The sequence below is a fragment of the Pezoporus flaviventris genome, unplaced genomic scaffold, assembly GCF_033815535.1.
Source record: "Pezoporus flaviventris isolate CSIRO_AGI_PZ_B2104156 unplaced genomic scaffold, CSIRO_AGI_Pfla_v1 ptg000398l, whole genome shotgun sequence".
NCBI classification, from domain to species: Eukaryota; Metazoa; Chordata; class Aves; order Psittaciformes; family Psittacidae; genus Pezoporus; species Pezoporus flaviventris.
Genome location: NW_026892945.1, coordinates 138,785 through 162,196, shown reverse-complemented (window position 1 = coordinate 162,196; position 23,412 = coordinate 138,785). Strand labels below are relative to the sequence as shown.

Here is a 23,412-nt window from a genome sequence, read left to right as displayed (position 1 = left end):
GTGGCCATATCCACCCCCCCAACACCTCAGGATGGGGATCCCCCCCCCAAACTCATCCTAGCACCCCCTTCCCACCCACCCCACAACCACGCGTGTGCATAGTTGTGCATGCGTGTGCAAGGATGGATGGACGGACAGACAGACTGGGGGAGGGGGGGAAGGGCTGAGGGGTGCCCCCCGACTCGCTGGGTGCCGCTGATTGGCCGAGGGGCTGTCCAAAATTCCCTGGTTGCGATGGGTCCCTCCTCTCCCCGCCGGCACATCGTATATAAGGGGAGACGAAGGAGTGGGCTAGGGCAGTAGGAAGTTTCTGCTGGGGTCTGGATTTGGAGCTCCAGAGTTGGATCGGCCCCGTATGACCCCAACCTAAGAACAAAGAGACCCCAAAGAGTCTACATGTCTAATATTTAGACATGTTCAGCTTTGTGGATTCTCGGTTACTGCTGTTGATAGCAGCGACTGTACTACTCACCCGCGGGCAAGGAGAAGAAGACAGTAAGTAGTTCGGCATCCGCGACGGTCCTCAGCACTGTTGGGATGCGAGGTGGTGGTGGGATGAGGTTGGGTGGCATCGTCAACGCTTGGTCCGGCTGCCATGGCCTGGGGACGGGTCAAGGGGTGGTTGGCATCCGAAGCAGAAAACGCACCCCAAACCAGGGAGGGGGAAAGACGAGAGGAAAAGGAGGATCGGGAGGACTCGGGGGTGAAGGGGTTCAGGGGGTGCCTGAGCTGACGCTGAGAGCCGGGGCGCCCTGCCAAGAGCGGGGCGGGAGGGAAGGGTGGAGAGGAGCCGGAGGGAAGGAGGGAGCTGGGGAAAAAGGGGAGGAGGAGGAGGAGGGAGGGAAAGGGGGGAAAGAGCGCGGGAGCTAGGGGGAAGAGGCGAGGGGGGGAGCAGGGGGGAGCGGGGGGTGGGCCCTGCCCCGGGAGCTGCAAAACCCATCAGGAAAGAATTAGACAAGTCCTGGATGATTCATACGCGAAACGTCCCGGGCTGGCCCGGCGGGACCGGACTGCCCCGCTGCGCCTCACCGCGGCTGCCCCCTGCACCATGGGCACGGGGCGCAGGGACGAAGCCGGGCCGGGAGCACCCGCGGGTCCGACCCAGCTCGGCACCGCGGGGAGATTTTGTGCCTTTTTTGATTTTTTTTTTTTACTTTTTTTGGGACATTTTGCACTTGAACATCTGCGGTCTGCAGTTTGCAGCGGCCACTCTGCAGTTTGCAGTTGCTATTCTGCAGTTTCCAATAGCTATTTGCAGTTTCCAGTTGCCATTTGCATTGGCCACTCTGCAGTTTGCAGTGGCCATTTGCAGTTTGCAGTGGTCATTCTGCGGTTTCCAGTTACCATTTACGGTTTCCAATGGCCATTCTGCAGTTTCCAATGCCCTTTCTGCTGTTTGCAAGGGCCGTTCTGCAGTTTCCAGTTACCATTTACAGTTTCCAGTGGCCATTCTGCAGGTTCCAGTGGCCATTCTGCAGGTTCCAGTGGCCGTTCTGCAGTCTGCAGTGGTCATTCTGCAGTTTGCAGTTACCATTTACAGTTTCCAGTGGCCGTTCTGCAGGTTCCAGTGGCCGTTCTGCAGGTTCCAGTGGCCATTCTGCAGGTTCCAGTGGCCGTTCTGCAGTCTGCAGTGGTCATTCTGCAGTTTGCAGTTACCATTTACAGTTTCCAGTGGCCATTCTGCAGGTTCCAGTGGCCGTTCTGCAGTCTGCAGTGGTCATTCTGCAGTTTGCAGTTACCATTTACAGTTTCCAATGGCCGTTCTGCAGTTCCCCTCCTGCCTTTGGCCTCTTGCAGCGGGTGTTCAGCCTTTTCCCTTTCCCCTCTTTGCGAGAGCCGCTTTTCCCTTTGCCTTTTGCAACGGGTGTTTTGCAGTTCCCAGTTTGATTTTCGCCTCCTTTTGCTCTCACCAAGCCGGGGCCCACTGGCAGGGCCACCACCCCACCCCATCTCCAGGCCCCTTCTCCGCCATGGGGCAGCCCTATGGCTCTGGCTCGCTGCCCCAACGTCTGCTTCCAGTCTCTGCGCTCTTCTTCCCCAGCCCATCCGGCCTGAGCCAGCCCTATCCCGCAGCCGCCTGGATCTAATTTCAGCCCAGACATTGGGGCCAACCCACTCGATCCCTCTCATCCCGTCCCATTCCCATCCCATCCCTGTCCCCTGTGGACAAGGGGACCCCAGCGCTGACCCCCTGCCCGCCGTGGGGGTATTTGCCTTGGCGGGGTAAGGAAGCTGGAGCTGGCTGGAAGGGTTTGTTTAAATTCCAGCGTATGTGGGAAGAGTTTATTGTGGTGCTTTTCCTGTGTCACCGAGATGGGATGATGAGAACCAGATGAAGGGAGAGAAGCTGCAGGAGCGAGGCGAGGGGGATGGAGGGGAGGGTGAGGAAGAGCAGAGCTGTGTGTGGGGCCGTGCCCCCCTCCCTCACATCTCCCCCTGCTCTCTGCAGTCCAAACTGGAAACTGCATACAGGATGGTCTAACATACAACGACAAAGATGTGTGGAAACCAGAACCCTGCCAGATTTGCGTCTGCGACAGCGGCAACATCCTCTGCGACGAGGTGATCTGTGAGGACACCTCCGACTGCCCCAACGCTGAGATCCCCTTTGGAGAATGCTGCCCCATCTGTCCCGACACCGACGGTACCGCCCCGTTCCCCCCCGAACCCCCGGCGGCGTGGTCCCCTTGGCTCAGTGCCCATCCCCGTGGTGTCTGGGCTGCGGGGGGGTCACAGCGGGATCCTCCAAACCCCCCTCCTTTCTCCCACAGCCTCCCCTGTCTACCCAGAAAGCGCTGGAGTAGAGGTAAGGGCTCCTCGTCGCCCCCAAACCCCGCGGCACCCCCGGTTGTTTGCGAGCCCCTTTGCTAACCAAGGCTTCATCTCTCCTCACCAGGGTCCTAAGGGAGACACCGGCCCCAAAGGAGACAGGGTGGGTATCACCCCACAGACCCCTCCGCGCTGCCAGGACCCCTGTCCTGCTGGGCTCACCCTTCTCTTCTCTTCTCTTCTCCCCTGCACAGGGACTCCCCGGCCCCCCTGGCAGAGATGGCATCCCCGGACAGCCCGGCCTACCGGGGCCCCCCGGCCCCCCGGCCCTCCAGGCCTCGGCGGAGTGAGTATGGGGGGGGTCCCCCTGGGGTGAAGCCCCCGAGGGGGTGCCTGTGCCCTGCTCACCTCCCCCCTCCCGCCTGCAGAACTTCGCTCCTCAAATGTCTTATGGCTACGACGAGAAAGCCGGAGGCATGGCTGTGCCTGGCCCCATGGTGAGCACTCGGAGGTGCCTGGGGGGCACAGGGGGGGGCATAAGGGGGCTGTGAAAAGGGTGAGGTGCCTCAAGCGCTGCTTGTGCTGGTGGTGCTGAGGATACTCAGTGGTGGAAAGTGAGAGGCATGGGGAGGGATGTTGGTCCTGGAGGTGATGGGGACAGGGATGGGGACAGGGATGGGGTGGCAGTGGGAATAGTACACAGTTGGTGAAGGGGACAAGGATGGGGTGGTGATGGGTTGACAATAGGGATAGGGATGGGACGGCAATGAGAACAGGGAATGGTTGGTGATGGGGACAGGGGTGGGGTGGCAATGGGAACAGGAATGGGGTGGCAATGGGGACAGGGATGGGGTTCACTGGGGACAGCAATGGGGTGGTGATGGGGACTGGGGATGGCTGATGATGGGTACAGGGCTGGCAACAGGGATGGATGGTAATGGGGTGTGTGGCAATGGAGACAGGAATGGGATGGCAATGGGGATACAGAATGGATAGTAAAGGGGAGAAGGAATGAGCGATGATGGAGACAAGGATAGGGCGGCAATGAGGATAGGTCTGGGATGACGATGGGAGCAGGTATGGGGGTGGTGATGGGGACAGGGATGGGATGGTGGGGGGGATGATGGGGTTCAATGGGGACAGCAATAGAGTGGCAATGGGAACAGGGATGGGGGTGGTGATGGGGACAGGGGTGGGGTGGTGATGAGGTGGCAATAAGGATAGGGATGGGATGCCAGTGGGAACAGGGATGGGGGTGGTGATGGGGACAGGGATGGGATGGGATGGTGGGGAGATGATGGGGTTCAATGGGGACAGCAATAGAGTGGCAATGGGAACAGGGATGGGGGTGGTGACGGGGACAGGGATTGGATGGAGGGGAGATGATGGGGTTCAATGGGGACAGCAATAGAGTGGCAATGGGAACAGGGATGGGGGTGGTGATGGGGACAGGGATTGGATGGAGGGGAGATGATGGGGTTCAATGGGGACAGCAATAGAGTGGCAATGGGAACAGGGATGGGGGTGGTGATGGGGACAGGGGTGGGGTGGTGATGAGGTGGCAATGAGGATAAGGATGGGATGGCAATGGGAACAGGGATGGGGGTAGTGACAGGGATGGGGATGGGATGGTGGTAGGGTGGTGATGGGGTCAGTGGAGACACCAGCAGAGTGGCAATGGGGACAGGGATGGGGCCAAGGTGACATGCAGCCACTTAGCACCACTTTCCATTCTCCTTCCCAGGGTCCTGCTGGCCCCCGCGGTCTCCCCGGCCCTCCTGGTGCTCCTGTGAGTATCTTCCTCCTCCTCCCCTCTTGTTTTGGGGATGAGTAGCCCCAGGGGCCCCTTTGGGTGGGATAGGATGGGACAAGGGTGGGACGGGGCATCTGACCATTCTCAATTGCTATGGAAACCTGTGGGGACATGCTGCAGGGACAACCACACATGCACACACACACGCACACAGTGCCATTGCCATTGGGGTCTTCAGGCCCAATCTTCTCATTTTCTAACCCATTTTTCCTTCCCCCCCCCCCCCCTTTTTCTCCCACTGGCCCGCAGGGTCCTCAAGGTTTCCAAGGTCCCCCCGGTGAACCTGGAGAGCCCGGTGCTTCTGTGAGTCCTGCCACCTCCTCCTCCAACCTCATCCTGCAGGGATGGGGATGAGGCTTCCTATTCCCAGCCCTGGCCAAGGCCATGCTGCTCCTGCTCCAGGGCATCACAGCCTTGGGAATGGGACAGGGTGACAGGGGCCTGCCATCAAACTCAGCACCCTCACCCCTACCCCACGTCTCTCCTAGGGTCCCATGGGTCCCCGTGGTCCCGCTGGCCCTCCTGGCAAGAACGGAGATGATGTAAGTGGCCTGTGAATGGTGTCCCCCACCTCGTTTGGGCCTGGTGGCCCTTCCAGCCCCCCTCAGGTGGGCAGGGGATGTGCCACCGACCCAGTGTCCTTGTGCTTAGGGTGAAGCTGGGAAGCCCGGGCGCCCCGGAGAGCGCGGTCCCCCCGGCCCACAGGTGAGATGCCCTCCCCATGGGGACACCCCACCATGGCGAGGTGCAAAGATGTGACACCAACTGCCCGTTCCCCTTGGGGACACGGGTGGCAGGGTGCGGGACACCCCACCTTAGGTACCTCCATCACAGTGTCCCCTTTCCTCTAGGGCGCACGTGGTCTCCCAGGAACTGCCGGTCTGCCGGGCATGAAGGGTCACAGAGTGAGTCCTTCCTCCCTCCCTTGTCTGCAGGGTTTGGGGGACGGGGAGCCCGACCTCACTGGGGTGCCCCTCCTGACCCCCCCACTCTTCTCTCTCCTGCTGCTCAGGGCTTCAGTGGTCTGGATGGTGCTAAGGGTGAGCCTGGTCCTGCTGGCCCCAAGGTAAGGAGCGGCGGCAGCATCACCCTTGTCATCCCGGTACAAAGCCATTCCTGCTCCCTCCCTCTGGAGCAGGTCCTTCAATGTTGTCCTTTCTCCTAGGGTGAGCCTGGCAGTCCAGGAGAGAACGGAGCCCCTGGGCAGATGGTGAGTGCTGCGGACCATGGGGGCTGTGGTGGGGAGGGGATTGAGGGCAAGATGTGATGGGGATCCAGCTCATCCACAGGGATGCTTCCCCAGGGATACCCAGAGAATGGGGTGGGAGGGGTTTTAACCCTGCAGGCAGGACCAGGAGATGCAGGGATGGGAGGAGGCCTGCAAAGGGGAAAGCATCTCCCCTGGTCACCAAATGTGTCCTCTCCCCTCCACAGGGTCCTCGTGGTCTTCCCGGTGAGAGAGGCCGTCCTGGTCCCTCTGGCCCTGCTGTGAGTATCCTGGGGCAGGGCTGAGCTCCCCCCATGCATGGGGGGGGGGGGGGCGTGGGCACTGCTCCTACCACTGGGCATCACTAACGGGGCCTCCTCTGCCACAGGGTGCTCGTGGTAACGATGGTGCTCCCGGTGCTGCCGGTCCTCCCGTAAGTAACCCCCTGAGCCCAGCAGCGGAAGTGGCTCTGGCTGCTCCAGAGGGAGATCCCATTCCAGCTCTGCCGTGGCTAGAGCCAGACCTCTCCTGCCTGGAAAACCAGCTGTGGAGGTGGAATCCCTGCTCTGACTCCTGCCTTCTCTCCTGTCTAGGGTCCAACTGGCCCTGCTGGTCCCCCTGGCTTCCCCGGTGCTGCTGGTGCTAAGGTAGGACCTGTCTGAGCATCTCCTCCCAAGTGGCATCTCCTGGGCTGGGAAGAACTGGTGGAAACTGGGAGTGAAGGGATGGGGAAAAGGATCAAGCACCACATGAGCTCCTCATGTGGCCCAAAACCAAGAAAGCCCAAAGTGCTGCGGGCTGCCTGGGCCACTGGATGGAGATGTCCCCAGCCAAGCCCCATGGACACCTCTCCTGGCTTTGCCTCTATTGGAAAGGAGATGATGAGGGGGAACTCAGCCATGTCAGGATCTCATGGTAGCCCTTGTGCTCATGCTTCTTCCTCCCTTCTCTTCCTCCCCAGGGTGAAACTGGTCCCCAGGGTGCTCGTGGCAGTGAAGGTCCCCAAGGTGTCCGTGGTGAGCCCGGTCCTCCCGGCCCTGCTGGCGCTGCTGGTCCTGCTGTGAGTCACATCCAACAGCTCCCTGTCCTTTGCCTCATGTCCTGCCAACCCCAGTGTAACCCTCCTTCTCCTCCTCCTCCTTCTCTCCACAGGGCAACCCTGGTGCTGATGGTCAACCTGGTGCCAAGGGCGCAATCGTGAGTGTCCATTGCCCCGACCCGGCTCCCAGCGGAGGGGCTGAGCTGCTCCCTCACCACCATGTGCCTCTTCCAGGGTGCTCCGGGCATTGCGGGCGCTCCCGGCTTCCCTGGTGCACGCGGCCCCTCTGGACCCCAGGGTCCCAGCGGTGCCCCCGGCCCCAAGGGTAACAGCGTGAGTATCCCCGGACACCTCCATCCGCTTCCTGCCGTGGGCTGATCCCTGCTCCACCGAGCTGCTGCCCAACCCAGAGGTGCCTGCTTTGGTGCAGGATGCTTGAGTGCAGGATGGCGCTGGGGCGGACAGATGCAGAGTAGAATGTGGCTCAGGGCTCCCTTTGCTCTTCAATCTGGGGTTAAACGGTTTTTCCCTCTTCTCCTCCTCCAGGGTGAACCAGGTGCTCCAGGCAGCAAGGGAGACACTGGTGCCAAAGGCGAACCAGTAAGTGACACCCCTCCCCCCCCCCCCCTTCCCCTGGGGGTTTCAGCCCCTCCTGGCTCCCTGCACTGGGTGCTCATCCCTTCCCCTTCTTCCCCAGGGCCCTGCTGGTGTCCAAGGTCCCCCTGGCCCAGCTGGTGAGGAAGGCAAGAGAGGAGCTCGTGGTGAGCCCGGCCCCGCTGGGCTTCCCGGCCCCGCCGGTGAACGTGTGAGTAGGAACAGCCCTGTCCCATGGCCACCAGGTCCCTGTCCCCATCCCCATCCTCATCCTCCTCCCATCTCCTGATGTCCAGCAGCTGAGTCTTGTCGGTGCTTTGGGACAGACACACGCGTGGGGACATCCCCAGCCTCTTCCAGCACAGGACATCTGATCCCACATCCCTGCATCCCTCCCCTGCACCCCCGAGGTCACCCCCTGTCTCCACACTGACCCCTCTGTGTCCCTCGCAGGGTGCTCCTGGCAGCCGTGGTTTCCCTGGTGGTGATGGCATCGCTGGCCCCAAGGTAGGTGCCCACATCTCCTCCTGTCTGGGTGAGAACGTCCTCAGTGGGGACACTGGGTACCTCTCACCTGTCCCCATGCAGCGGCCTAATGCCGTTCCCACCCCTGATGGGGTAACCCTGTCCCCTCTCCCACCTGTCCCCAGGGTCCCCCCGGCGAGCGCGGCTCCCCCGGCCCCATTGGCCCCAAAGGATCTCCCGGTGAAGCTGGACGCCCTGGGGAGCCCGGCCTGCCCGGTGCCAAGGTGAGTGCTGCCGGGCACCGCTGTCTGTGCTCTCCATGCCGGCAGAGAAGCCGATTTCCGGGATGCTCACATCCGCTGAAGCATCCCTTGGAATTCCTGAGCTCCTCATGAAGCTCGCACTGTCCTGCAGGGTCTGACTGGAAGCCCTGGGAGCCCCGGTCCTGATGGCAAGACTGGACCCCCTGTAAGTTGTTCCCCTTGTGCCCCGCTCCTGCCTTGGCTCACCCTGGACTCTGCTAACAGGGGGCTCGCTCACTCCCCCCCATAACAGGGTCCCGCTGGTCAAGATGGGCGCCCTGGTCCCCCCGGCCCCCCTGGAGCCAGAGGTCAAGCTGGTGTGATGGGTTTCCCTGGTCCCAAAGGTGCTGCGGTGAGTGAATGGGAGCTGCTGGAGGTGATGCGTCCTCATGGATGCAGGAGCTCTGGTCCATGATGGATCCCACTGCCATCACCTGGTGGTGGGGTGGCTCTGGGGATGTGTCCCCCTCGGGGATGGCCTCCATCCTGCCCGAGCCTGCAGGCTCCTGTCCTTTGCCATGGTGGCTCCATCATGGATTTCCTCCTGCTCTTTTCCTTCCAGGGTGAGCCTGGCAAACCCGGTGAGAGGGGAGCTCCCGGCCCCCCCGGCGCTGTGGTACGTATGCACCAGAGCTCAGCCCAGTGAGAGCTTGCCTGGGAGCTTCCCCCTGATGGGGGGGGGGGGGGGGGGTCGGGATGGGTCTGGGAAGGCTCCAGGGATGAAGGAGGCCATGAGTCAGGGTGGGAGGTGATGTGGCTCAGCAGGGCTGTTCCTGGCCCTCAGGGGATACAATGGCCACATCCAGCCCCATGCCTGGCTCCTGGGGGTGCAGAGTCCCATTGGGGTCATGCTCTGATCTCCCTCCTCTTCCACTTCCACAGGGTGCTGCTGGCAAAGACGGTGAAGCTGGTGCCCAAGGTCCTCCTGGCCCTACCGTGAGTATCAATGAGCCCTTGGCCACCCTTGGCCACTGGAGCTGACCGAGCACCCCCCTTATGCTTGTCCTGTCCCACATAGGGTCCTGCTGGAGAAAGAGGTGAACAAGGTCCTGCTGGTGCTCCTGGCTTCCAGGTGAGAGGTGTTCCCATCCCTTGCGCAGGCACCAGCCATCCATGGTGGGAGTGATGCCCCTTTCCTTGTCCCCTGTGGTCACCACTTCTGTAGTACCTCATTGCTCTTCTTCCCCCCAGGGTCTGCCGGGCCCCGCTGGCCCCCCTGGTGAGGCTGGCAAGCCTGGTGAGCAGGTGAGTGTGGCTGAGCATGGCCATGGCACGGGACCGCCCCTGTGCCCTCCCCACCACAGAGCTGGGGGCTGCTGAGGGGTGCCCCCAGGGCACCCTGAAGCCATGTGCTCCATGCAGCCTCCGGAGGTCCCTGGGAGCAGCGGGGACCTCAGCCCCATGCTATGCCCCCAGGACTGCAGGACCCTCCCCACCCCTGGGGGCATCCGGGGGTCCCCAGTTCCCATCCTGACCCTGACCCTGTTCCTCCCTCACAGGGTGTCCCCGGAGATGCTGGTGCCCCCGGTCCCGCCGGTGCCAGGGTAGGTTGAATCCCACTCACTGCCCAGCCGGGTCGTGGCACCCTCCAGCACCCACCATGCCCCTCATGGCCTTGGCCCCTCTCCTGCTTCCCCCCTCCAGGGCGAGAGAGGATTCCCTGGAGAACGTGGTGTCCAAGGCCCCCCTGGTCCCCAAGGTCCTCGTGGTGCTAACGGTGCTCCCGGTAACGATGGTGCTAAGGTAGGAGTGAGGTCCTGACTCTCAGGGTGCAGATGTAAAGGGGGGGTGGGGGTTTGGCTTTGCCCCCTTTGCTGGGGCTGGTGTTGAGGCCAGGCTGTCGCTAACACCCATTTCCTATCTCTCCATCCCAGGGTGATGCTGGTGCTCCTGGTGCCCCCGGGAACCAAGGGCCCCCCGGTCTGCAGGGTATGCCCGGAGAGCGTGGTGCTGCTGGCCTGCCAGGTGCCAAGGGTGACAGAGTACGTTTTGCCCCCAAATCCTGCTGTCTCCCACTTCCATGCCTTGCTCCCGACCAACTCTGCTTCCCCCTCATCGTGTGTGTGTGTGTGTGTGTGTGTGTGTGTTACACTCCCCAAAGCCGGGGCTCGTGGGATTAGCACCCTGCAGAGAGGATGCTCAGTGCTACCAATGTCCCCACCAAAGCGTGGTCCTTGGGGACAGCCCCCTGCTGAGCCCAGCTCTTCCCTGGGAGGAGGGGGATGCTCCCAGCCTCCTGCAGGGAGGATGAAGGTCCAGGGTGCCACAGTGCTGCTGTGCTTAACCTGCCATCATCTTCCTCTACCAGGGTGACCCCGGTCCCAAAGGTGCTGATGGCGCTCCTGGTAAAGACGGTCTCCGAGGTCTGACCGGTCCCATCGGCCCTCCCGGCCCTGCTGGTGCTCCCGGTGACAAGGTAGGGCCACTGCACAGGGACGGACGTGTCCTGGTCCCTGCCACCTCCTTGACACAGCCCTGACATCCTTGTTCTGGTTTTCCTCCCCTTTTCCAGGGTGAAGCCGGTCCCCCGGGTCCTGCTGGTCCCACTGGTGCCCGTGGTGCTCCCGTAAGTGTCCCCCTGCCCCAGCCGTGGTGCCCACCCGTTGGTGGCCGTAGGTGCCTGTCTCTTTCTCGGTGTCACGCCTCTGACTCGCTGTCCCTTGCAGGGTGACCGTGGCGAGCCCGGCCCTCCCGGTCCTGCTGGATTTGCTGGCCCCCCTGTAAGTGATGTCCTCATTCCCCTCTTCCCCGGGGGCCTGATCCTGCCCCACCGGGGTGATGCTGAGCTCCCCTGGCTCACCCTTCCCTGCTCCCACAGGGTGCCGATGGCCAGCCTGGTGCTAAAGGTGAAACTGGTGATGCTGGAGCCAAGGGTGATGCCGGTCCCCCCGGCCCTGCTGGCCCCACTGGTGCTCCTGGCCCTGCCGTAAGTAACTCCCCCCACCCCAAACCCCATAGGGGTGCAGCCCCACAGCACATCTCACCCCTCTCCTCCTCTTCCTCCTCCTCCACAGGGTGCTGTTGGTGCTCCTGGTCCCAAAGGTGCTCGCGGTAGCGCTGGACCCCCTGTAAGTATCAGTCTTGGGGGATGGGCTGTTTTGGGGAGCTCCTCCAGGCACAAACACCCCTGAGGTGGTTTAACCCCCCCCCCCCCCCCCGTGCCTTGCTCCACACCCCCAACGTGTGAGGCAGAGGGGAACTTCAGCACTTCCCTGCACCCCAAACCCCTATGGGGGGACAGCATTGACCTAGGGTGGCTTCATCCCCAGAGGGATGGAGCAGAGGGGAAGGCGGGAGTTTCCCTTTATACCCCCCGCACCAAATCAGCCCAAGGTCCCCCTGGATGGCCGCTTCCCTCCTGGCCACCAGCTCCAGGGCTCCCTGTGGTGTCCCCTGGCGCTGCTCTCCTGGTGGGTCAGGCGATGCCTGGACCAGGACCCTCCTAACTCCATCTTTTCCCCCTTCCAGGGTGCTACTGGTTTTCCTGGTGCTGCTGGAAGAGTTGGTCCCCCCGGCCCCTCTGTGAGTACCCCGGTGGGGTGAGAAGTGGGTGCCGGGAGGGTGCTGGTGCTGGGCACCCATCCCTGCCATGTCACAGTTGGTGCTGGGGCACCCCTGGCTGTGCTTCAGCTGGATCTGACGGCATCGCTTCTGTGTCCCCGCCTCTGCCCAGGGGAACATCGGCCTCCCCGGCCCCCCCGGCCCCAGCGGGAAGGAAGGTGGCAAAGGACCCCGCGGTGAAACCGGCCCCGCTGGCCGCCCCGGTGAGCCTGGCCCTGCCGGCCCCCCCGGGCCTCCTGGCGAGAAGGGCTCCCCCGGTGCTGATGGACCCATCGTAAGTCACCCCTGACGCAGAGCCAGGGATGCGGGCATCACCCATCCCACGAGGGCATCAACCCCTTGGCAATGGCCTTCCATCGGGAGGGTGCCCCCTGCAGCTGCAGCACCCTGAGGTGCTGTTTGCCCTCCCCAGGGCGCTCCTGGCACCCCCGGACCCCAAGGTATCGCTGGTCAGCGTGGTGTCGTTGGTCTACCCGGACAGAGAGGCGAGAGAGGCTTCCCTGGGCTGCCTGGCCCCTCAGTGAGTACCTGGGGGGCTCCCTGATGCTGGAAGCTCCCCAGGATCATACCAACCCATGGAAGATGCTTGACGGTGTCTGACCCTGGCCCCTCCTCTCCCCTCTGCAGGGTGAACCTGGCAAACAAGGTCCCTCTGGCTCTCCTGGTGAGCGCGGTCCTCCTGGCCCCATGGGCCCCCCCGGCCTGGCTGGGCCCCCCGGTGAAGCTGGACGTGAGGTGAGAGACTGTGGGCAACCATCGGTGTTGGGGGGGCATGGACACGCCCCCCCATCAGCATTGGGCTTGCTGCGCTCACTGAGGACTTGCCAGCTCATGGCACTAGTGAGCATAGTGACACTCAGGCCCCTGTTAGCCCTGTCCTGCCCTCATGAGGGATCTCTGCTCCTCTGTAGGGTGCTCCCGGTGCTGAAGGTGCCCCTGGTCGTGATGGTGCTGCTGGTCCCAAGGTGAGTGGGCAGCCATAGGAATGGGTGATGGGGCTGTGCTGGCTTACACTGACCTCTCTTCTTCTTCCTCCTCATCCTCCTCACAGGGTGACCGTGGTGAGACCGGCCCTGCTGGCCCCCCTGGTGCTCCCGGTGCCCCCGGTGCCCCTGGCCCCGTTGGTCCTGCTGGGAAGAGCGGAGATCGCGGTGAGACCGTAAGTGATGCTCTGCCCTGCGCCCCCCTCGCCCGCTCCCAGCCCAGGGGTCACCCCAGGCTCGGGCTCTAGAGCAAGGGCTGACTCTGCAGACCCACTGCAGGCTCAGGTCTGGCCCTGGGATCTGCTCCCGGTGCTGGAGGGAACTTCCTGGGAATGCAGTGTAACACCACCCTGCCTGGGGTGGTGCTGGCAGCAGAAGGTGGAGGGTGCTCTAACCTGCCCCCTTCTCTCCTGTTCCAGGGTCCTCAAGGTCCTGCTGGGCCCCCTGGTCCTGCTGGTGCTCGTGGTCCTGCTGTAAGTTGGTGTTTGCCTCCATCCTCCTTGGTGCTTCTGTGTCCCTGTGTGCACAGGGGCAGTAGGTGTCCTGGACCTTGCTCAACACATCTTCCTCCTCCTCCAGGGTCCACAAGGTCCCCGTGGTGACAAAGGTGAAACTGGTGAACAGGGTGACAGAGGCATGAAAGGTCATAGAGGCTTCTCTGGTCTCCAGGGCCCACCTGGTCCTCCTGTAAGTGCTCTGGAGTGGGTGACGGTGGCACTGGGTGCTGCCACACATCCTGGAACCAAAGCAAGATTCTCACGACATCCCTTCTTGTTCCTTGCTTTGCACAGGGCTCTCCTGGTGAACAAGGTCCTTCTGGTGCTTCTGGTCCCGCTGGTCCAAGAGTAAGTCCTCAGCTGAGTCAGTCTCCAGTCTCTACTGGAGCATCCCAGGGAGAAGGTCCCCCCTGTTACCAGGATCCTGATGGGGATGATGGCCATGCTCACCCCTTTTCTCCCACAGGGTCCTCCTGGCTCTGCTGGTGCTGCAGGCAAAGACGGTCTCAACGGGCTGCCCGGTCCCATCGGTCCCCCTGGCCCCCGTGGTCGCACTGGCGACGTTGGCCCTGTCGTATGTATTGGCCCCTGTGCTGCTGCCTGCCCGAAGCTGCCAGCCTTCATCTCCTTCTCACCATTATCCTCCTCTTGTAGGGTCCCCCTGGCCCTCCTGGCCCCCCTGGTCCTCCCGGCCCCCCCAGCGGCGGCTTTGACTTCAGCTTCCTGCCCCAGCCGCCCCAGGAGAAGGCTCATGATGGTGGGCGCTACTACAGAGCTGATGATGCTAACGTGATGCGTGACCGGGACCTGGAGGTCGACACCACCCTCAAGAGCCTGAGCCAACAGATCGAGAACATCCGCAGCCCTGAGGGCACCCGCAAGAACCCTGCCCGTACCTGCCGTGATCTCAAGATGTGCCACGGTGACTGGAAGAGCGGTCAGTGTCCCTGCTGGTGCCCTCTGAGGTGCTCACACTTCCATCCCTCTGTCCTGTCTGCGTACTCCTCACTTCCATCCTTATTCCATCACCTCTGGTTGAGCCTCAGCTTCATTCCTCTATCCTATCTCTCATGGCTGCTCTCACCTCCATCCTCTACCTCTTGTGGCTACTTCTCACCTCCATCCTCCATCCCTTCACTCTCCATTGCTTATGGCTGTTCCCCACCTCCTTCCTCTTCCTCATGGGTGTTGCTCAACCTCATGCTCCACCCCCAGATCCCTCCTACCTGCTCCTCACCTCCCTCCTCCATCTCTCATGATTGCTCCTCACCTCCACCTGCCATCCCTTCATCCTCCATCTCTCACAACTACCCCTCACCTATTCCTCCATCCTCTGACCCTCCCCCTGCTCCTCACCTCCATCCTCCATGGCTACTCCTCACCTCTATCCTCCATCCCTTATGGCTGGCCTTCATCTCCATCCTCTATCCATCCTCGCCACCTGCCTCGCTTCCCACTCCTTCACCGTCCTCCCTCTACCCCACAGGCGAATACTGGATTGACCCCAACCAAGGTTGCAACCTGGATGCCATCAAGGTCTACTGTAACATGGAGACAGGCGAGACGTGCGTCTACCCAACCCAGGCCACCATTGCCCAGAAGAACTGGTATCTCAGCAAGAACCCCAAGGAGAAGAAGCACATCTGGTTTGGCGAGACAATGAGTGACGGCTTCCAGGTTAGCATGGGGATGATGAGGGGGGGACAACCGGGATGGACAACCAGCTCTGTGGTGCCTAATGCCTCTTCTCCGGCAGTTCGAGTATGGTGGTGAGGGCTCCAACCCCGCCGACGTCGCCATTCAGCTGACCTTCCTCCGCCTGATGGCCACCGAGGCCTCCCAGAACATCACCTACCACTGCAAAAACAGCGTTGCCTACATGGACCAGGACACCGGCAACCTGAAGAAGGCTCTTCTCCTCCAAGGCGCCAACGAGATTGAGATCAGGGCTGAAGGCAACAGCCGCTTCACCTATGGTGTCACTGAGGACGGCTGCACGGTGAGTGGGGCCGGGGATGGTCCCGGTGGTGGTGGTGGCGACGTGTGGTGGGCACAGGGCTGATCTTGAGCTCCCCACAGAGTCACACTGGCGCCTGGGGAAAGACAGTCATCGAATACAAGACAACAAAGACCTCTCGCCTGCCCATCATTGATTTGGCTCCCATGGACGTTGGCGCTCCAGACCAGGAATTCGGCATCGACATTGGCCCAGTCTGCTTCTTGTAAACCGGACGCCCCACATGTGACAGGAGAGAGTAATAATAATGATAATAATAATAAAAACAGACAAAAAAAAAAAAACAGCCAAAAAAAGGAGAAAATTTCACATGGACTCGAATTTGTGTCGGTTTCTATCCAGCGTCTCTAAAACTATACCAGAAAAACCTAAAAAAAAAAAACCCTAAAAAGCATTAAACCCCTCAAAAAAGAATAAAAAATAAATGACTTTTCAAACCAAATCACCAGGACGTGGGTTCGCTTTGCTTGCCCCCTCCCCGGAGTTGGGTTCAACTCACCCAGCCGAGCCTCACCTGGAGCACTGGGATCTCCGAACCCCTCATTCCCCCCCAAACCCTCTTTGCTTCTCGCATCTCATCAGCCTGTTCATGTTTTCGCTGCAAGGAAGATGCTCAACCCTTGGTTCTGATTCGCTGCTTGGGTTTGGGGGTTGCCCCTCTCCCCCTTCCCTTTGGTTTGGTTCTTTTGTTTTTGGGTCCTTTTCTTTCTGTTTGCTTTCTTTTCTTCCCATTCAGGCAGCCACAACAGCCCATTCCCAAGCACTCCAGGGGAGCAGCCGCTGCCCCAGCGCCGCAGACCCGAAACCTCGCTCTGCACCCTCCTTTTCCGGAAGGCTACCTCACTGGGGTTAAAGATTTGTCGCATTTTGGGGGTATTTTTGTTTCATATTCATGTAGTTTTAGCTTCGTTTGGTTTTTTTCTTTCAGCTGTGCCGGGACTTTCCTGCCAGGTTCAGAGCAAAGGTGCTAAATTTTCCGTCTAATGTTCCCACTTTTCCCCTTGTTTTGTTGCTCTATTGCTCGTTGATGTTCATTTCCCCCCATTCAAGGTCTCTCAGGAGTCATTGAGGTTTCTTACCCCCAGGATTTTTAGCCTGGTTTTTGGTTAATTCTCTTTCATTCCAGTCCCGAAACACCCGAGCCTGGGGCCGCCTGGTGCTACCGCCTCCAAAGACTCACCTTGATTTATCTTCATTTCCCTCTGTTTGATTCTTTCCCCCCTTTCTTTGCTGTCCAGCTCCACTGGTGAGTTTTCTAAAGGTGCTATTCAACCCCCATCCCATCCCACAAGCAAATCCCGGAGCAAACGCAAAGTAGAGCCAGCGCAGTTCAAAGCCTTGAAAGAGAATAAGGAAAACTGCACTTTCCAGGTTAAGCATGTGGACCTTCAGCTCTGCTCTCATCTTCCAGCAGCTTTTTCCCCATCCCTTCATCCATCCATCCATCCCTGCATCCATCCACACACCCATCCATCTCTGCATCCCCTATGGGGCACGAACCCAACCCATTTGCCGGCTCATTTCCCGGCGGATGCTCGGGGATCTCCCGGCTCTGTACCGTGTTTGTATAATGTATAATAATTTGAAATTGTTCTCTTTTTTTTTTAATTATCTATTATTTTTCTCTTTTTGACTGCTGAAATAAAGCAAGTGAAATGATCCGACCAACCTGCTCTGCTCTTCGCTCTCGGGGGTCGCCGTGGGGATCCTGGGGGGGGTGCATGGGCTTGGGAGCCCCTCGTCCTCCGTCCCGGCTGCTCCCGCTCTGCTCCTGCGCTCCTGCGCTTCTGTGCTCCCGCCCCACCGTCCTCCCACCTCACCACGGCCCCCGGCCTCCTCCTCCTCCTCGCTCAGCCCCCGCTGCCCTGGGGCGGGGGAGAGGAAGGAAGGGGGAATCCACCCCCCCCCCCCCCCATCCCCCCCTCCCGAAAGGACGGTTGGGCTGGATCTGGGGGGGAGGGAACTTTGGGGTTGTCCCCTCCCCGAATGGGGGGAGACATGGGGGAACAAAGGGGGACATGGAGGGTGGCTGGAGGTGCCACAGTGCATGAATGCCATGGTACATGGGTGCTACAGTGTATGGGTGCTACAGTGAATGGGAGCCATGGTGCATGGATGCCATGGTATACGGGTACCATGGTGCATGGGTGCCATGGTGCATGGATGCCATGGTATACGGGTGCCATGGTGCATGGGTGCAATGGTGCTTGGATGCCATGGTGCATGGGTGCAATGGTGCTTGGATGCCATGGTGTACGGGTGCCATGGTGCATGGGTGCAATGGTGCATGGATGCCATGGTATATGGGTGCCATGGTGCATGGATGCCATGGTATATGGGTGCCATGGTGCATGGGTGCCATGGCATGGGTGCTACAGTGAATGGGTGCCATGGTGCACGGGTGCCACAGTGCAAGCCCCTTGCACCCACTGCAGGTCCCCCCCATGCCAGCACCATCCACCCCAGCTCACACTGCTTACACTCCCTGGTGCAAGGGCAGCCGGGCAGCACCAGCAGCTCATGCTTGTGCCCCCAGGTGCCACCCTCGGCTCCCCCAGGTTACCCCCACGGGGGGCATGGGGCTGCGCAGGCAGCAGGACAAGACCTCAATGGCTCCTTTCTCCTCGCCTGCCCCAGCCCATCAATGGCTCCTCTTGTTCCTCCCTGGGCCCACCCCCTGTTTTCTTAACCCCCACCCTGGCGCCTGCCCCGTGTTGGGGGGGGGGGGCCTCTCTGAAAGATGCTCTTTCTTTGGAGGTGAGGGGCTGGGCTGGGGGGAACTCCGGGAGGCCGGGGAGGGGTTTGGGGGTGCTGAGTGGGATGTCTGGGTCTGCGCGGTGGAAGAGGGCAAGCTCCAGGCACCATCCTGCAGGGAACAAGGACCCAGGTGAGCCGGGAGACACTGGGGTGCTGTGGGTGCCATTGTGTGTCCCTGGGACTGCGTTCCCCCTCTTGTCCCTGTCCCTATCCCCATACCTACTTTCCACGAGCCCTTTTCCCTCCGCACGGCTTGGGGGGTCATGAATGAAGCAGGGTGGGAGGAGGGCACCCGGATAGAGTGAAGCAGCTGGAAACGGCGGCAGAGGAGTGCAGAAACTGCACCAACAGGGAGGGTAGACCAGGGCCCCAGCCCCACATCACCTGGGGCTGGCTGGGGTAAAGAACTGGCCAACTCAATGCTGGTTGCAACCAGCGGAGCCCCGCAGCAGGCTGCACCCCAAAACCTCCCTCTTCACCCTCCCCCCCCCCCCCAGCAAACAGCCAAAAATAAAGCAGAAAAGCCACATGCATCTCTCAATGGCCACTTTATCAGCTGAAACCCACCCCACAGCGGGGACACCCCCAGGGAGATGACAACTGCGAGGTCCCCACAAAAGTACCCTGACACCCCTTCATCCATCCCTGTCCCTGAGGTTGTGTCTCCTCACCCCAGCATCACTGCGGGAGGAGCGGGACACGGGCTCCATCCGCACCTCTAGGCAGGGGGTTGATGCGCTGTCCCGTGCGGACATTGAACATGGGAAGGGTGGAAAGGGGCCGTGGGACGTCCCTGCTGCCGGCCATGTGCCTCAGCTCCTGCGTGTCACCGTGGATCGTGGCGTGGTGGAACAGCTGGACACTGTGGGGGAAGGACAAGTGGTGCTGCACCCCCTCCTTCCCACCCACAGCCTTCTGGGGAAGGGGCTTGGTGGGGTCGGTCACCCCATTACGAGCTGTTTGCTCCCCATCAGTGGCGTATGGCCACCCAGCCTTGGGGTCTGCACTCTATCACTGTGATTGATCCCTCATCATCAAGGTCTGCCCCTCCATCTGCGGGGTCCCCCTCAGTGCTGTTGAGTCCTGCAAGGCTACTGGAGAAGTAAAACAGCTCTTGTGCTCCAGCCCGTGTCTGTGGGGGGTTATTGGGGACACCGACAATTGGGGAGGCGAGGAGGGGGCCTCGGAGGTACCCTTTGGAATGGGGACACCTTTATGCTCCACCAGAGAGATAACTGTTCCCATCCCTGTTCCTAGTCCTGCTGGCCTTCCTCATGCTTGGCCATGACAAAGCCCCCCCAGCTCCCCCAGCCCCTCATCCTGGGTGCAGGGACTTACTCAGATGTCTCCAAATCCCGTTTTTGCCTACAAAACAGAGGAAAATGTAACAGTGGTGAGAAGGGCTCTCAGCCCTCCAGGCTGTCCTGGTGCCACCATGGCCGAGGGGTGGGCACCTGGGTGTGGGGACCCCCCTGACTCACACTCCCTCCCTGCGGCAGCACATGAGGTGTCCCAGGAGCAGGCAGAGCAGCGCAGCTACTGCCAGTGGCACCAGCAGCGTCACCAGGAACCCGGGCAGCAGGTCCTGGGGGGGCACCTCGGTGGGGGGCTGGAAATCCCCACCCTCCTCCAGCACCCCGGAACCCCACATGGGCACTGGCTCTGTGGGGCTGGGCCAGACCTGCAGCTGCAGTGGGGTGATGGTTACTGGTGGCGTCAATATGGGTGCTGTCGTGCGGGGGGGGGGCACATGGGTCTCACCAGGGTGAGGTTGCACCAGCAGATGGAGAAGTGGGGGGCGAAGGTGTCGTAGCAGGAGGCGAGGGGCTGCTGGCCCAGGCTGCAGAGGAAGTGGCTCTGTGCCGAGGCAGCCGATGTCAGGCACCCTGAGAAGGGTCCGTGGGACCCCACTGACACATAGACCCTGTGGGGCGGCTGCAGGTCACCCCCAGATCCACACATGGAGGCTGGGGTCTGCTGGGGAGCACCCTCAGTGCTGCTCATACCCCTCCTTGCGCCCCTCGATGGGCAGCGGGACGCGGCTGCCGCGGTCCAGGGCCGAGGTGATGTTGATGATTTGGAGATCATCCTGCTCCCAGACGCCTGCCGTGGCCTGCAGGAAGATGTCCCGCGCGGCCTTGGGCAGCAGCTCCTCCACGTTCCTGTTACCCACCAGGAACTCACCTTGGAACGGCAGCTCCCCACCTGCGGGGACAAGTGGCGCCCATGGGGACACTGCATGCAGGGGCATCCCAGTGAGGTTTGGGGTGCGCAGCCCTTACGTGAAGCGCGGATGACGGTGATGAGGAGGCGCTGAGCCACCGTCTCGTAGGTGAGCCGGTTGTACGCCAGGACCTGCCAACACAGGGAACACCCCCAAAGATGCCAACCCCGCTCTCCCCAGCACAGGGCCAGGAGGGGGGACACCTACCTCAATGGTGTGGGTGCCGACCTCGGTGGCCGTGGGGCAACCATAGAGGTATCCTGGCTGGCGGGGGTTGCGCTGGATGTACCGCAGCCACCGCGGAAGGTCCGGGTGGTCCCGGAGGTGAGCATGGAAGGTGATGGGGGTGGCTGTGGGTACCAGGACACAGACACTGGGATTCATGTGCCACACAAGGGCTGTGCGACAGCCCTACAAGCCCTTCCCCATCCAACTGGTCCCCACAAGGAAGCAGGAGTGGTCCCTGCACCAGCTGGGCCCTGGGGAGGTCCCGCTCCCCTTTTGGGGGTGAATGACCCCAATGGAGATGACCCTCAGAGCCTAAATGGGGGGATAAAGGTGTGCTTCTCCTGGTTGACTTCAACAGTGTGATGGGGCAATGCTTGGGAGGCCCCAGACGGGTGGAGGGATGGGGTGGGATGAAGGGATGGACAGAGGATAGCATGGATGCAGGGTGAGATGGATGTGGGGTGGGATGGATGAAGTATAGGATGGGTGGGGGATGGGATGAATGGGGGATGGGGTGCATGAGGGGTGGGATGGATGGGGGGTGGGATGGATAGGGGGTGGGGTGGATGGAGGGTAGGATGGATGACGGGTGGGATGGATGGGGGATGTGGTACATGGGGGATGGGATGGATATGGCTGGGGCGGATGGAGGGTAGGATGGATGGGGGGTGGGATGGATAGGGGATGCGATGGATAGAGGATAGCATGGACGCAGGGTGGGATGGATGGAGGATAAGATGGATGGGGGTGGGATGGATGGAGTATAGGATGGATGGGGGATGGGATGGATGGGGGATGGGGTGCATGGGGGGTGGGATGGGTAGGGCATGGGATGGATGGGGATGGGGTGGATGGAGGGTAGGATGGATGGAGGATAGGATGGATGGGGGTCGGATGGATGGGGGATGTGGTACATGGGGGATGGGATGGATATGGCTGGGGTGGATGGGGTAGGACGGATGAGGGGTGGGATGGATGGGGGGTGGGATGGATAGGGGATGGGATGGATAGAGGATAGCATGGACACAGGGTGGGATGGATGGAGGATAAGATGGATGGGGGTGGGATGGATGGAGTATAGGATGGATGGGGGGTGGAATGGATGGGGGTTGGGATGAATGAGGTGTGGTATGCATGGAGGATAGCATGGATGCAGGGTGGAATGGATGGGGTGTGGGATGGGTGGAGGTTTACAGGACTGTGTAGAAGGAGGGACAGATGGAGATGGCCCAGCTGGTGTCATGGCTGGTGGGGAGCAGGCTTAGCCAGGGCTCCCCATTAATGGTCCCAGCCCCACAGGCTCTGCAGGACCCCTCCTGATCCCGACTACACTCTCCTGGCCCTCACCACCATCATCCTCGCTCCTGGTGAGGAAGGCATCCAGGAACAGCTCCCGCTTCAGATCATGGACAAAGACAGCTCCGGTCTCGGCGGAGAGGCGGTGGTCAGAGAGGACGTGGTGGTCAGGGAGGGTGCCCTGCGACTCCCCTGGGACCACGGCTGTGGCCAGGGACAGGGCTAGAGCCAGGGCTGAGCACCGTGGCTCCTCCCTGCCTCAGTTTCCCCATTGCCCAGAGCCCCCCGGGAACACAGGACAGGGCCAGGAATGTTCCCTGCAGCCGAGTGCCTTGGGATGGCGGGTGGGCTATATTTAGGAAGGGGTGGGAATGGGGCCAGGGGCAGGGAAAGGGACAAGGACAAGGACAGAGATGGGGACAGCAGCCCCCACTTGCCCCGGACCCCCGGAGAAGTCCCACTCACCCCCCTCCCCCTGCCTTGTCCCAAAGCCATCTGGCAGCAGGGCCACGATGTCTCCATTGAGCTCTGTCCCATCTGAGCGTCACCCCCAGCCCCTCCCCTCTTTGGGAGGCCCCCATCCGGTCCCCACTGGGGTGTCCCCAGCCCGGCCGTGTCCCCCCGTGGGTGACGGGGCCGCCACTTGCCTGCCAGCACCCAGACCAGGAGCAGCTCCGGGGCCTCCATGTTCCAGCGCTTGGGCATGGAGCCAGGGCTGACTGACAGAGGCAGCAGGGCTGGCCTGGAAGGGGGGAGCCCATGGGGGGATCCCACCGGAGAACGGAGGGGGACATCGCACCACGGCCACCAATGCCCCACGGGGCTCCCGTGTTGCCTTGGTGGGGCGTCCTCTGATGGGGGTGTCCTGGAACCCCCACTCGAGGGCAATGGGGTGGCAGTGGGGGCACAGGATGGGGCAGAGTGGGGTGTGGGACACCAGAAGCACGTGTGTGCCCCTGTGTGGCAGCGAGGCAGGAGCACGTGTGCACACACGTGTGTGAGCTCACATGCGTCTGTGCGCACATGTATATGTGTGTGCACATACATGTGTGTGCACGTGTATGTGTGACTGCACATGTATGTGTGTGTGCACATGAATGTGTATGTGCACATGTGTGTATGTGCACATGTATGTGTGTGCGTACACACGTATGTGTGTGCGCATGTATATGCATGTGCACATGCGTGTGCATATGTATGTGTATTTGCATATGTGTGTGTACATGTATGTGTGCACATGCATGTATGTGTACATGTAGGTGTGTGTGCACATGTATGTGCGTGTGTGCACCTGTATGTGTGTGTGAACATGTATCTCTGCACATGTATGTGTGTGTATGCACATGTATGTGTGTGTGCACATGTATGTGTGTGCACATGCATGTGTGTGTGTACATGTATGTGTGTGCACATGTATGTGTGTGTGCATGTATGTGTGTGTGCACATGCATGTGTGTGCACGTGTGTGTACATGTATGTGTGTGCACATGTATGTGTGTGGGTGCACATGTGTGTGTGCACATATATGTGTGTGCACATGTGTGTGCGTGTACATGTATGTGTGCGTGCACATGCATGTGCGTGGGTGCACATGTATGTGTGTGTGCACATGCATGCGTGTGTGCACGTGTATGTGTGTGTACATGTATGTGTGTGTGCT

The 23,412-nt window shown here is 61.0% G+C and overlaps 2 protein-coding genes across 2 annotated transcripts; one reads left to right on the top strand and one right to left on the bottom strand.

Annotated features, from left to right (window-relative positions):
• Positions 1-308: 308 nt before the first annotated feature.
• COL1A1 (collagen type I alpha 1 chain) lies at positions 309-16,911 on the top strand. Its single transcript, XM_061443496.1, is given in 52 exon segments — positions 309-495; positions 2,450-2,644; positions 2,772-2,806; positions 2,897-2,932; positions 3,024-3,081; positions 3,084-3,115; positions 3,198-3,266; positions 4,514-4,558; positions 4,832-4,885; positions 5,071-5,124; positions 5,234-5,287; positions 5,434-5,487; positions 5,595-5,648; positions 5,748-5,792; positions 6,017-6,070; positions 6,178-6,222; positions 6,383-6,436; positions 6,751-6,849; positions 6,942-6,986; positions 7,063-7,161; positions 7,375-7,428; positions 7,526-7,633; positions 7,876-7,929; positions 8,073-8,171; positions 8,302-8,355; positions 8,443-8,541; positions 8,752-8,805; positions 9,072-9,125; positions 9,208-9,261; positions 9,381-9,434; positions 9,689-9,733; positions 9,834-9,932; positions 10,064-10,171; positions 10,498-10,605; positions 10,702-10,755; positions 10,856-10,909; positions 11,008-11,115; positions 11,204-11,257; positions 11,658-11,711; positions 11,863-12,024; positions 12,163-12,270; positions 12,378-12,485; positions 12,662-12,715; positions 12,802-12,909; positions 13,153-13,206; positions 13,313-13,420; positions 13,525-13,578; positions 13,697-13,804; positions 13,885-14,167; positions 14,717-14,907; positions 14,987-15,229; positions 15,310-16,911. Coding segments are annotated over 52 exon segments (4,359 nt in total). The 5' UTR covers positions 309-413; the 3' UTR covers positions 15,457-16,911.
• Positions 16,912-18,534: 1,623 nt separating this feature from the next.
• On the bottom strand, positions 18,535-22,457 carry SGCA (sarcoglycan alpha). Its single transcript, XM_061443509.1, has 9 exons — positions 22,400-22,457; positions 21,804-22,010; positions 20,436-20,578; positions 20,287-20,359; positions 20,011-20,209; positions 19,766-19,928; positions 19,486-19,691; positions 19,343-19,369; positions 18,535-18,866 (listed from the first exon to the last, which is right to left on the bottom strand). The coding sequence occupies exons 1-9, from the start codon at positions 22,455-22,457 to the stop codon at positions 18,683-18,685; spliced, it is 1,260 nt and encodes a 419-aa protein (XP_061299493.1). The 3' UTR covers positions 18,535-18,682.
• Between the last annotated feature and the right edge of the window lie 955 nt (positions 22,458-23,412).

Coding starts and splice junctions, on each gene's coding strand:
- SGCA (XM_061443509.1), bottom strand. CDS start 22,457: ATGCCCAAGCGCTGGAACATGGAGGCCCCGGAGCTGCTCCTGGTCTGG. Junction 19,929..20,010: donor ATCGAGGGGCGCAAGGAGGG/GTATGAGCAGCA, acceptor GCCGCCCCACAG/GGTCTATGTGTCAGTGGGGT. Junction 19,370..19,485: donor TGCTGCCGCAGGGAGGGAGT/GTGAGTCAGGGG, acceptor TCTGTTTTGTAG/GCAAAAACGGGATTTGGAGA.